This window comes from Bidens hawaiensis, unplaced genomic scaffold (genome assembly GCF_021521415.1).
Source record: "Bidens hawaiensis isolate Kalapana, Puna unplaced genomic scaffold, B.hawaiensis_p1.1 tig00004242_1, whole genome shotgun sequence".
Lineage (NCBI taxonomy): Eukaryota > Viridiplantae > Streptophyta > Magnoliopsida > Asterales > Asteraceae > Bidens > Bidens hawaiensis.
The window spans coordinates 655833-670211 of NW_027491253.1; the positions used below are offsets into that span (position 1 = coordinate 655833).

Genomic DNA, 14379 nt, shown 5'->3' on the forward strand with positions numbered 1-14379 from the left:
GCGAAGTTGCCATCAGGCGAACTTGGCTTCAGGCGAACTTATCATCAGGCGAACTTGGCTTGCAGGCGAAGTTCATCAGACGAACTTAGCTTGCAGGCGAAGTTCATCGCTTGAAGGCGAAGTTGCCCAGATGAAGGCGAAGTTGTCGCGCTGCAGATCTGTTTGCCCATAACTCCTTCGTTTCTTAGCCAAATAACTCGATTTTGGTACCCACGGAATCGTATGATCGGCGCCTACAAATCCCAACCATCAAATCGGCCTAAAATCGACGTTTTAGGGGTCCGATTTGGGCAGTTGTGTTTCGGGTCCGATTAACCCGTCAAATCCTAACCATTTTCAGTAATATTAGCTTTGCGGGATTAGTTCTTACCTTTCCAACTCAGATCTACCAGCAAAATCTCGGGTCTCGACTTCGGATCTCGGTCGGTTATGTGTGTGCTTTTGAGTGTGTAAAAGAGAAAGATGGAAATAAAATGATATCTTGGGCTTGGGATGGGTATTTATAAGCCCACGGACCCAAGGCCCATTCTCATTTAACCCATCTTACGTAATCTAAGCCCATGACCCGTTCCTTACTCGACATTAAATAACTAAAACGTGAAATCACTAAACATAACTTTCTTTATTCAACATTATAAATTTTAGGATGTTACATGTTCGTAGTTCGACTCATTTACGGTACGTTTATATCGAGAACATGTTCGTTTAGGTTTGGATTAGTATAGAAATGATAGATCGGTGTTTGTATGGTAAAAACGAATCCTACAAAGCTAAACTTACTGAAAATGGTTAAGATTTGATGGGTTAATCGATTGATAAAAGAACCCGTAACCTATATGCCTAAATCGCACCCCTTAAAATCGATGTTAGGCCGATTTGATGGTTGGGGTTTGTAGGCGCTGGTCAGACGATTCCGTGGATACCTAAATCGAGTTATTTGGTTAAGAAACGAAGATGATTAAGGACGAACAGTAGCTGCAGCCGACAACTTCGCCTGCAAGCTAAGTTCGCCTGATGAACTTCGCCTGCAAAGCTAAGTTCGCCTGATGACAACTTCGCCTAAAAGCTAAGTTCGCCTGATGACAACTTCGCCTAAAAGCTAAGTTCGCCTGATGACAACTTCGCCTAAAAGCTAAGTTCGCCTGATGACAACTTCGCCTAAAAGCTAAGTTCGCCTGATGACAACTTCGCCTAAAGCTAAGTTCGCCTGATGACAACTTCGCCTAAAGCTAAGTTCGCCTAAGGTTTAACTTCGCCTAAAGCTAAGTTCGCCTAAGGTTTAACTTCGCCTAGAGTCAAGTTCGATTAGAAAATAAATTAAAACGATAAGTAAAAGTAATCTAATACTAGGCCACCAGATTAAATCAGGCGAGTATTGATACGTGTAACTTATACAGTCAGCCGAACTCAGTTAAAGAAGGGATTTACAACTATCGGAGGAAGAAGCAGAGTTCAGGTGAGTTTCTAGCCCCATTTCCTTGTTATGTTTTCGGTGCTGTGTGCATACTCGATGTGAAGTGTGAATACACTTACCTTAAGTGGTAAGTGTATGCTATAGATGTTATACGATGTAGCTATTATATAATACTTGTTGGTGCGTGAACGATCTTCGGATATTGCACGCATCGCCAAGGATAGTGATTGCCAAGTGGTTATTAATGTGTATGAATGCTATGATGTGACTTGCTTATTATGTAAATGATATGAAGCATGTTGTAGACAAGTAGAGGTAGAGCGTGTTAGAAGTGGCAAGAGTGTAGTAAGAGTGTTAGTGGCACGACGATAGTACGTGGTAGGGTCAGCCTATACGTGACTACGTTATTAAAGCGGCAAAGTGGCAAAGTGGCATAACGTTATACGTTATTAAAGTGGCAAAGTGGCATAACGTTATACGTTATTAAAGTGGCAAGGTGGTAGGTGTAAATAAGAGGCTAAGTGGTAAGGTAAGCAGGTTAGATAGTGGACTACGTGTCTGCGGATACGTATATGATGCATGTAGTGGTTGTATGATAAGTTGCTTGATTAACTAGAACTCACTCAGCGTAGCTGACTTTTAGTATGCACGCAGGTGATCAGACCAAAGAACTAGCATGAGGATGGCACATGGCATGGATTGAACGGCTGGCATCTTAAGATGGAAGAAAAGATGTTTTAAATATAATGATTTGTTTTATAGTATCGGAGAAGAGATTGAATGTTTTGTAACGAATGCTTCAAGTAAACGTTTCCGCGAAAGTTTTAATTAACTCTGATTGCAAGAACTGTGTTTATGAGTAAATCCGACGCTAAAGTAGGGCTACCGGTAACGGGGCCTTACAGGTAATAACCGGCAAGACCAAGAAAGGATCGAACTTCCGTGGGTGAAGTCGGAGTCTTCCAGTTTTTAACAGCTTTGATTTTAACGGGGTCGACATGAATGCCTTTTTCGTTAACGATATGACCAAGAAATTGGACTTCGTTTAACCAAAGCTCCTTATCGTCTCGCACCTTCGGAAATGCAAGAACTGGCGAGTCAACTTCAAGAACTCTCCAGCAAGGGTTTCATCCGCCCAAGTTCGTCACCTTGGGGCGCACCTGTTATTTTCGTTAAAAAGAAGGATGGTTCTTTTCGAATGTGTATCATTAGGACAAATTGTCGGGAATTATCGCGGGACCAACTAGCTTGCTCTAACCTTTACCGTCTTCTCGTACCTTATTCCTTATTCCAAGTGAGTTCTTCATAACCCCATTTTAACGTTTTATAATATTTTGGGGGTAGCACGTTACAAGTTTTTCTTTCGTTAGTTATGTGATTGTTTACAAACCGATTCACTTACATCGTACATGTTAATATTATTCGTGCATATTGTTTATAATTATACGTGAACTTGCTTGCAATGTGTTTATTTTTTTTATGGTGGAAGTTACGCAAACGCAAACGCATACACATAGTGGGAAGGTCCGACGGGACGTACCCGCGCCGTCTAACGTTATGACCTCGGTTGTTTACGTAAGGTGGTTCTCATTTCCCCGACTTCAACGGCTTCGGCTAAATGAACAGGAGGACGACATTACTTGCTTTCATTTACTTTACGCTTGAATAATTATTGCATTACGATTGTTGAGTCGCGAGTTTCCTATATATATGTATACACAAAAAAACTTATGAAAACTCACCAACTTAATTGTTGACAAAATATCTTATTTTCAACGTGTTACAGGTTAAACCGATGGTGTGCTAAGGACGAAGTTCATTAGTTTGCCTTAGGATAATTGAAATAAAGAACTTGTTTACTTTTCAATGAAGTGTTATCTATTGTTTTTATTTATGAACAATATGTGTACTTTTGATGATATGAAATGCATTAAATATAATTATTTTCGCTTTAATAGCGTTACGAGCTTTGAATGATCTGTACGTTACACCCGGGCGTATTCCGCTTAAAGCCGGGGTGTTACAGTAATAGACCAGCCAATAGGAGGGATTATGGGAATCTAGGCGAATAGTCGATGCATGCTGGGACCACCACATAAACAGATGAAGAATTGGAGCCAAATATCTTAAATTGGTTGACCAGCACTGATCTTCGGTGTGCCAGGTAGTGGCGTGACACATGCACGAGGTTGTGCATGGTAATGGTGGTGGAGAATGTAACATACCAAACGTTTGGTGATCATTTTGCTTGCTTGCGCTAGAACGCTTGGGTATGTTAGGCTCGTTTTAAAGGGCATGACCTCATTGGGAAAGGAAGGTGTATATGACTAGTCGTGCTTGCATGACGAGCGTATCGCTAAATACGAGTTGCTGCCGCTCGCCTGATAAGTTCAAGGCAGGACGAAACCAGTGGGCCTTGATCATAAGCGGACAATGCTCCCGATGTGTTTAAGCGTCGGTAAACGGGCTACGGGGGCCTTTCCTGCCTAGCTCCAAAGGTGTCACACCTTCAGCAGCGCTTGGGCAATATTGGTGCCCAACTTTCAAAATTGATTGATTAGCTGTAAACCATTTACAAAATAGGATACCATTAGGTCCCAATTTTCTTTTTTGGATACCCTTGAATTTCTTTTCTAGATCCGTCACTAAAGATGGTGCCTCCTCTTCGGCATTTAGCACCAACATAACATAGCCAAGTTATGACACGCGTCCTATTAGATTTTTTCAACTCATTTTTGCTTGATATTTTGTGAATGCTCGTTAAATTGTTGGACAAAGATGTCTATGTCAAATAGTTTTCCCTTATTTAATTTGTACACACAATATAGGACCAACACTATTCCGAAGTTGTCTATGTCCATTGGTCATAAGAAACCTACTTACCTACCCCTCACTTTCTAATCTTACTACTCTAACAAAAGGATACTCCTTTTCGGCACTTGTCAAGTGATGTGTTGTAAAACAAACGTATTTTCCACACCTTTTATCCACATTATTATATTATATTTTATGTATTTTTACTTGTTTTATATAGGTTTTACTTAGTTTTAATAATCTTGTAGGTTTTGGGTGAAAGAAAGAAAAAAACCGGACTTTTCGAGCAGTTTGCGAGCTTTTTACGCATACGTTTTCAAGTAACACTCAAAGCCCTGCCCATATGCATCATGGACAAGCCATTCTCTACATAATATTATAACATAAAAAAAAGAACCCTAGGCAGAAGTTGCGATCGGCAGCTGCAAAGGAGAAAGAAGAAAAGAAAAAGGTTAGGGTTTGAAGTGTTGGCGGCTAAGGAAGGAAGAAGGAGCAAGAACCAAGTGTCGGTGATCGTTTCTCATCAGTTTTGACAGCAAGGAGCAGCCCCATATTCATCCATATCCTTTCACTTATTTCATTGTTCAACACTTTAATTCTCTTGTTTAATTGTTAACTAGTTTTGCACTTGATTGAGAGATTGAATTGTTTATGATTAGTATTGATCATTGGATGATTGGTATGATAATTGGAATGGTTTATATGATGTTTTTATTGATCAATAGCTGCTGTCCAAACAATATGCTAGGCTAATCTTGTTAGTTCTACCTAGGAATGATGTTAATTGTTAGTGTCTGATGAGTTTTATGGATTGTTTGATTGATAGACTTGATTTGTTAATGTAAATTTTGATTTAGACATGAAATAGGTTGTGTTTAAGGACTGGAAATTTTGGTGATTCATTGCATAAACCCCGTGTGTCGGTTAATTAGTTGTGTGTTGATTGATCGGTGCATTCTTTGATTCTAGACTTTGTGTTTAGGGTTTGTTTGCGGTAGGTACAACCGTAGGGTTTTGTTGCATGATTTATTGGATTAAGTAGGCGGTTAGAAACCTTCTTTGAGACCGAGAGGTGATAGGAAGTTAGGGTTGTCTCATTGTCTTTGCATGCTAGAATAAGGATTGCGCGAGAGCGAGTTCGTTTCTTGTCAGGTTTAGGTGTTTTGAGCGACTAGTTGATCTATTTTGGTTTAAGTTGAATTGTTCCTCTATCCTTGGTTGTGTAGTATTCATTGTCATTAGGGTCGAGTGTTGGTGAGACCGAGAGGTGAGTCAACATTAGAACACGTTAAAAAAATTGTTACCAGGTTTGGTCGTTTTAGCCGATTTTGAGTAGTTAGGGTTTATTGAGTGAGACCGAGAGGTGATCCAGTGAGCCCGAGCGATCCTTAGTCGTGTCATCTTTAGGTACCGGTGTCTAGATATCATTCAATCCATTAGCTTGTTAGGCCTACAGTTTGATTCAAACCTAGGTAGACGTTTTTCTTCATCCTAAGTTAACACAGTTAGTTCCCCGTTAAGTTTTCTATTTTTGGTAAGTTTTGTCAGTCAGTTAGGTTAGTTCAGTTAAGTAATTAAAAATCAAAAATCGATTAAATATTATTCTAAGGTAGGTCTTGTCTAGGGTTAGTAATCGTTAGCGTCTTACGTGTCCACGTGTTCGATACTCGGACTTCCTAGGTCTATACTACTTGCGATCGGTACACTTGCCGGTTGTGTGTGGTTTTAGGATTTTCGTTTTATATTTAAAGCTTAGTTGTGAGTGTCATTATTATAGGGTTATCCGACGCACATCATCAAGGTCTCAGTATTCCTCTTTTTTTAACTCATATTCAATAAATGATATTTATTTCGGATTAACCCGTCCAAATAAATGTTAAAACCTAATATAAAATCATTTAAAACACTTAATGAAAAGTGAATATGTAAGTTTAAAAATTTTGAAAATTAATATTAATATCTTACTACTCTAATAAAAGGATACTCTTTTTTGACATTTGTGAAGCTCTCACCACTCCTCATCTTTTTTAACTCATCTTCAATAAATGGTATTTATTTCGGATTAACACGCCCAAATAAATGTAAAAACCTAATATAAAAGCATTTAAAGAACTAAAATAAATAAAAAGTGAATATGTAAGTATAAACATTTTGAAAATTAATATTAATATCTTACTACAAAAACGTATGCAACATGCCAAGATGGAAAGCCTTTTGAAGGCACGAGGCAAATTCAATTCCATTACTATTATTTTCTTCTTCTTCTTCTTCTTCTTTATATAAATTTGGGTTTTTATTTGTCACATATGGATTATGTTACAATTATTTGTATCTATCTTGATTAAATGCAAAAGATGTTGAATCCTGGCTGTAGGGATAGACAAGTTGTTGTAGTTGTATTGAACCATATTCTTGAAACTTGTAAGATGCTCTTTTTTGAAGTCCCTTTTTAGTACCTGAATTATTAGGTTACAAACTAATATGGAAAAACATTATGATCATTTCTAATATCATTTTAGCGAATACGTTGTTTCATTTGTGATTACAACCGACAAAAATCCGCATTTTCATACTAAGAAATTGACTCTCATTTGAACATATTGTAACATTTTTAAAACATCTTTATGTACTTATTATATTTATCTTTACTTATTATTTATCTTTCTTTGTGTTTACATATTTAAATTACTTGATTGCATATATATAATTTTTTTTGAACGATAAACTTTTATAAACAAACCAACCAACCGCCAACGACTACCTCCATATGTAAAATTATACCAATTCGACCACTCTAAGATATAACGATTCATAGATTATATTTATTAATATGTTTTAAAGATTTTGATTCTTGATAAACAAGATAATCTGACCAATACATCCACAAATGTGTGTACAAGGAAATTTTTTCTTATTTATAAAATATTTGTGTAATGTTTCTTTTGTAATTCATGTAATTTTAATGCAAGTTGCACTTGTATTAACAATATATGATAATTTTGTTGCTGATTGTATATTTCTTAAGGTTCAAAGTTAAAAATTTTCATCAATTACTTGTGTAATAATCGAATCTCAAACTAGTATACACATATTCAGAAAACCTACACCGCAATTTCTAATCTGCACATATTTAGAAAGCCAATAGTAACGCGTCTTCCTTCTTAGAGTTGTTGGATTACCGGATTTCTTTTTCTAATTTCCTTTTTTTTCGTTTAATCACATATTTTGGTGTACAATAAATATACGAAAAATTATAGAACTGTGCGGCGGTATCTTATGTAGAAGAAATATAGCGGATGGGCTCAATGGGCACCTAAGTGGTTTCACGGTGTCCATTAGGGGTGTTCAGAAAAACTGAAATTCGAAAAAAAACTGAAAACTCAAATAAACTGATCTGAATTTTTGTTCAGATATACGAATTGATCCGAATATCCGAAAAACTAATTCGGATTTGGACATGGTTTTAAAAAGTTTCGGATAGTTCGAATTATTTGGTTATCCAGTCTATGGCCATTACCATCTATCTTCCCTGAATCTATCTTCCCTGAATCTATCATTCCACTTTAACATCCATATCCACTTTAACATCCATATGAAAAAATATGATGAAAATATTGTTTATTTTTTTTTATATGTTTAGAATTATGATGGATTTAATTAGACTTTTGTTTGTGTATTGTTTTATTTTGTGTTTGTAGGTTTTGTATTTATATTATTATTCGGTTTATTTCAAGTTTTATCCAATTTCAATCTTAATTGAATTCGGATGGATTCAGATTGGATAAGAACGTCCCTAATTTGGACTGAACTGGATTTTGGATGGGGTCCTAAAATTTTGAAATCCAAATAAACCGAAAAACCAGTTTTCCGATCCAATGAACACCCCTTGTGCCCATATCAATATTGGTCTTTTAAATAACTAATTATTTATAAGTTTCCTTTATTGCTATTAGTATTGTTAACTTCAAAGTTCAAATGTTACGGCTGTTCACTATAGATTTACAAGAGATTAATGATAAGTACCTGCAGCAGCGGTCTGCTGACGCACTTGCAAAAGAAACGATCACGTTTTAAAGGGACGCTTGAACGCCATTTTAGTCGATCTGAGGTAGTAACGCTCTGTATGTGTGTTGTATGAGGATGAGAATGATTTAAGTGTTGTTTTGGAACAGTTTTGTAGTGAGTAAGTGAAGTAACTGCTGACAACATCTTGTGATGTCACTAATAAGTTGGTTGATATTTTGCGAGAGGAATGTTATGGTACTTATAATACGATGTTTAAGGAACACATGGATAATTTGAATGAAGGAGCATTTGACACGATTGCCAGTGATTATCAACCAGATATAGATAGCATTACTAAATTTGATAAAATTCCCACTCAATACACATGCGAATAACAAAATATTGTCTCCATTACTAATAGTATTTTATTCCTTCTCTATCTCCAAATTCAAAATTATACTAAAACACACTATATTTTCTAATACTTTTTATATCTTTATCATTGCCTTTTTCCTCTCATTCACTTACAACCACTTACAAAGTATATTAAGAAATTTATAGGATGTTAAAATAACTTTTCAAATATACAGAAAAATCACTGCATTTTCCCTACTTCACTCACAACACCCTAAACCACTCCCTATATTATAAAAAACCACACTCACTAAATTTGATGGACGGATTGTGAATACTCTAAGTTTTCAAAATTTTTCTTTATACATTAAACACATATAATACACGAGTTTCTAAACGTGAGTGTTAGGTGATAGGGCCTTGGTTCTAACCCAGACAAGAGAGAAAGGGGTAAATTATTGAGGTATTTTGGCAGTTAGCAAATACAACTGCTATCCACCTCACTTATCTTTCCACATACCAAAATTATAGGAAAAATATGAGATTTTGTATAATTCACTCCTACATTAGAGTCCACCTCCTTATACTCCATATCTCAAACCTCAAGATATATTTCGCTCTAGATACACTATTGTTCATATTTGCTTTTAACTTGTTTTAACTCAATTATGTTCTTCACCTATTTTTAGTTACGCTTGTGAGCTGTTTGTTTATCAACAAACAAACATAAACGAATAACACGAACACACTTATTTTCATAACGAACAAACACAAACAATAACACCCCGTTTGTTTAGTTGTTTATGTTCGATCACTTGTTCGGTTAAAGTTAAACGAACGGCCATATCAGGAAAAGAAATTCAGAAATTAAGATCAATTTATACCAAAAGCTTTTCAATTTATAAAACAAAAAAACGCCGTTAACAAATAACAATGTCATACCGATGATGTTCAATCAAAGTTAGAAAACGACAATGAAGATCCAGCAGAGTAATCGAAAATATGTGACAAATAACAAGAATAAGTAACTTTTATCTTTAAAATAACCCGAAAAACATGCAGATACAATGAAAACAGGCTATCTAATCGGATTTTAAAATCAATATATCTTAGCAATACAAAAGAAAGATGATCCATATTCCATTCAATTAGTCTGGTTTCTTCAAGTTGAGACAATTATCTGCTGCTTCATTGAACAATGCCTGCACTTGCTTCAGTTCCTTCTCTGGCATCACCAATACCATTATTAGCAAGCCAAACTTATCGCATACTATCACGCAAGAAGATTGTATCTCATACAGCGAAAAACGAACAAAAAAGAGTGATAACGTTTCAATTTGCAGTATTTGAGAAAACTATTTTGACTCATTTTCTGACTTTTAGGGTCAAAAGAATCATATTTTGAAACAATGAAAGTATATTGATGATTGAGTGCACATGTAAATTAATTATCTGATTCAAAAAAGTAGAAATTATCACTTTGGAAAAATGAGAAATCTGTTTTTGTAATTCTACAGCATTTTGACCCGTCACCCTACCCACGCATTTGCTACCTCGATATTTTCCCTAAATTTCAGAGTTAATTACACGTATGGCCACGTGGTTTGCCCATATTGCAACTTTAGTCTCTAACTTTGAGAAATCACACCCGCGGTCCCTATCACTCACTCAACATAAAATAAATGGTAATTTGAGTGGATAAACGGAAACTTTTCTGTTAAATTTTGGTAAAAAGAATGTTTTACCCTTTAATATTAAAAACAAAAATCAAACTCCAACCATGAGCACACCTATTTGTAGCAATTTAACATTAAAGTTAACTTCCATCCACTCCAAGGACCACCTGTGTTAACGTTTGAGTGAAGTGCAAACAGTAGAGATCACCAAAGTTGCAATACGAGTAAGCCACACGGACCATCCATGTAATCAACTCTAAATTTTACTTCACAAATCAATTTACATAGACCACATCATAGTTCTCCCAAAAGTAATCTAGTTGCAAACAACTTCAAAATTGTCATAACTTTTAACTAAAAGATGAGCTATTTGATTTTCTAAAGTTGAAACATAACTCTTAATTCTTAACTTGAGCCAAGAAATAAACCTAACTATCAACACCACATTCATTGGAAAATAAAGGAAAACAGAAATAAATCAAGTGAACCAAACATATAACAATATTGAATTTACCTGCAGCCTCAAGTTGCTTTTGTAGTTCTTGGCCAACAAGATCATTTTCAGCCTACACACATAAGTTCATTATTATTAGTAATATCACAATCTGTACTCATTCTCCGTCACTTAGTTTGTTATCAATTATCATTATTATCGGTATAACATATTGGGTACCTGAAGTTCTGCAATTCGTTTTAGCTGAGCTTCCTCACCGCCTTCTGAAAAGGGAAGAGCAGCTACCAATGCATCAAACTACACATTGTACAGCGCGTGAATGTTAATCGCAATGAACCCAAGGGACGTGCCTTAAACTAACTATTTCAGTTTTAAACTTGCAATAATTAATTTCGACTGTTTAAATAAACCAATTATAATTTCTATTTTTGATTAACTGATTATAGTTCTTAAATTACCAATAATCACTTTCACAAAGACACACCCAAACACCCCCATTAGCATAACCAATTTGCAATCAATTACCCTAACAAACCCTTTAACAATACCAAACACAATGGCTGAATTAATTCAGCAATTGGTACCTGTTTAGCAGCTTTAACAAGTTCAGCACTGAGAAGCTTAGGTGTTTCGGATGTATTATTACTTTCGGTGGTAGGGTTAGGAGCGGCGGCGGTAGGTGCGGGTGCGGGTGCGGCGGCAGGAGGTTCGGGGTAATTGGGAGAGAGACGAACTGGGGGTGCGTCTCGTTGCAAGGTGCCGAAGGTATTGAAGGCGATTGCAGCGATGGTGTTGACCTGTTCCTGTAATTGTGATATTATGTCCATCTTTTGAATTTACGCCTTTGATTGATAGAAGATGAAAATGAAATCAAATCACGGATAACAAATTGTTGGGATTGGGGGTGAAGATTTGGATGTATTATCAGATTTAAATAAATAATCCAATCTTCACTAAAATCACTCACCACTTTTTACGACACTTCTAAGCTAACCACAGTCAAACTCCGTTACATGATACCCGAATACATAATGTAAATCTACAAAGACTTTAATAGGTATCTAACGTAGGCTGTCGCGATCTACTCAAAAACAATTAATTAAGGACTTAAATACCTATAACTAGTACGGATAATTCCACATGGATTCAAGGAAAGTGCTAATTTTAATACTACTAATTTAATTATCAACTAAGTCGGACAGACGATGTCAAGCGGTTTTTATAAAAAGATTGATTAAAACTAACAATTACTTAAAAAGATTTGTAAACAATATTAATTAAAAGTATTCATTCTGGGTTCGGTTAATGTGACATTCAACTTAATCCCAGATTCAATTATCTTGATTACGCAGTAGTTACTAAACCTAGTAGTTGGATTGTGATGTCAAACGATACCCTAACCGAATTGATGACACAATTGAACTCGGTTTACCTAATTACCAACTTATGTTTGTTAAAACCAATTAAGAGACAATATTTGATGATAACTAGTCAATGACACAAGAGCTTAAACCCTAAATGTTGATGAACACAACCAAACAAATAATGTATTAATTAATAATCCCAAACACAAATTGTTTAAATAATCAATCAAAAATTAAGCAAGACCAAAGCAATAACTCAATCAAGCTCATAAACATTAAGCATATGAATCTGGTCAGAAGTTAAAATACACAAAAGCTACCCTAGAATGAACACGAAAACTTAGCCAAGCATTGACATATCGATTATATCACTTATCTTGATGAACATGCAAACCCAAGATGAACCGGAAGCCTTGGAATGGTAGAAAGTCGCCCAACACAGCCTCTTTTGCCTCTGGAAGTTGTAAAAATCCGAATGGGAAAGTTAAGGGGTTTAAATAAGGCAAACCCTAATTTTTGCCGACTTTGAGCATCTTTGCGTATCGCGAAGATGACAGGCAAGCTTCTTCGCGTATTGCGAAGGACAAAATAGTCGGGGCATAATCTTGCAACTTCGTGTATCGCGAAGTTGTCCCCCTGCATCTTCGAGTATCGCGAAGATGCAATTTTTCAGATTTAATTATTTTCTTTTCTTGACTGCCTTGTGATGCGTGCACTTCCAATCTCTCACTTCTCGATCTTTATTCCAAGCCCGTAAATATCCTCATTAAGCTCCATAGTTCCAAGTTCCTGAAAACACATAAACATACTTGAAGTACCAATGTTCATTCGATTATTTAACTAAAACTAATTAATTAATATGTAAAATAAACTAACTTTTACCCAACCATCAGTATCGGGTATGGAATTAACATGTTTTGTGTATTAAACAGGTAGACACGAATCGACTTGTTAATTTTTGTGTCTAAACAGGTCAAATACTCGTTTACCTGTTAACCACCCGTTAGTTAGTATCTGATTAAATTTTTGATAAATAAAAGTATATAATAATATAATATGTTATATACCCTAAATAGTTAACCCTAAATTTATATACCAAACAATTGAACGTAACGCACATCATTCCAATCCAACATCAGGCAGGTATCGCACAAACCCTTTTCTGATCCTCCATCTCTGGATCTCCAGCAGTCCGGTGGTTTTCCTCCACATCTCCGGTAGTCGTATCCCTTCGATTCTCTAGTCTACCTCTCTACATCTCCAATTCTCCGGTCTACCTTCTCAGATTATCTGGCAAGTTCGTATCTTATCGGGTATACCCGGTATTAACATGTTCGTGTTCCGGTTCAGGATAGATGTACACGATAAGTTTTTGTGTCATGTACAATATACATGTTTCATGTTTGTGTCATATCGTGTATCGGTATACACGATATCTCAACCCTAATTGACATGACAAGTTTTTTTAATTATGAAATAATAATAAAAAGATGTGAGTCCCACATTGCAACTTCCTCTTTCTTTGACGTAAAATCCTAACCTCCATTATCGTTACCACCATCCACAACTAGCCACCTCTACCACAATCACCACCACCCACCTTCACCCACCCCTGTTTGTTTTTTATTTTATTTTTTTTTTGTCATCGACGTACCATCATGTAGCCACCACCACCACTACTTACCTTAAACCGCCATGGACGTACCACCAGAAAATTGTAGGTCGCGTCACTAACAAGACAACCTCATCAACAAGAACATCACACCAAATCCAACGGATTATCAAGGATGGTGGCAGTCGTTACAATTTTTAGGATTTTATGTGGAGAAAAGAGAAAGTGGTGGTGTGAGACCGACATGTTTTTAAAATTATTTTATTATTAAAAAATTCTTACGTCACCAATAATACTAACGAGTTAGGGTCTTGTTAGTTTGAGAATGTTAGAAGAATTAAAACTTAGAAAGTGATAGTAAACATTTTGTTAGTTAGAAAAAATAAAAGTTGAAAACTTGAAATTATTTAAATTCAATAAGCCTTAAATTTATTCGCAATCTTAAATGATTTAAAGCAATTTCTTTTCCTTTTTTTTATTAGTCACAATTTTTGGCGTTTCGAGTCCACCAAACTTTTAAAACTTCACTGTTGAATTATGGACCAAGACAGATGTATGGAGCAAAATCAATCAAACAAACAGAGAGATAATAACCGAAATCGAATAATTACATTGATCTACTATGGATAATCATCAACATTAGAAGCTTAGCATCCATAATGGGTTAATCAAATTAGCAAGGTTTC

The 14379-nt window shown here is 35.7% G+C and overlaps 1 protein-coding gene and 1 pseudogene across 2 annotated transcripts in view; both read right to left on the reverse strand.

The window, feature by feature from the left end:
- LOC143625852 ((3S,6E)-nerolidol synthase 1-like) overlaps positions 1 to 8437 on the reverse strand; it is a 29000-nt pseudogene extending 20563 nt beyond the window's left edge. Inside the window, exon 1 of the transcript XR_013152334.1 lies at positions 8252 to 8437. The product of XR_013152334.1 is annotated as a (3S,6E)-nerolidol synthase 1-like (transcript). The remainder of the gene's footprint in view (positions 1 to 8251) is intronic.
- Positions 8438 to 9609: 1172 nt separating this feature from the next.
- On the reverse strand, positions 9610 to 11544 carry LOC143625789 (mediator of RNA polymerase II transcription subunit 21-like). The gene is made up of 4 exons (XM_077096033.1): positions 11302 to 11544; positions 10937 to 11014; positions 10778 to 10829; positions 9610 to 9812 (listed from the first exon to the last, which is right to left on the reverse strand). The coding sequence occupies exons 1-4, from the start codon at positions 11542 to 11544 to the stop codon at positions 9736 to 9738; spliced, it is 450 nt and encodes a 149-aa protein (XP_076952148.1). The 3' UTR covers positions 9610 to 9735.
- Between the last annotated feature and the right edge of the window lie 2835 nt (positions 11545 to 14379).

What these genes read in the sequence shown, in the direction of transcription:
- LOC143625789 (XM_077096033.1), bottom strand. Translation starts at nt 11,544, where the DNA reads ATGGACATAATATCACAATTACAGGAACAGGTCAACACCATCGCTGCA. An exon ending in TTGTTAAAGCTGCTAAACAG is followed by an intron (nt 11,015 to 11,301) that starts GTACCAATTGCT and finishes TACAATGTGTAG; the next exon opens with TTTGATGCATTGGTAGCTGC. An exon ending in AAAGCAACTTGAGGCTGCAG is followed by an intron (nt 9,813 to 10,777) that starts GTAAATTCAATA and finishes TGGTGATGCCAG; the next exon opens with AGAAGGAACTGAAGCAAGTG.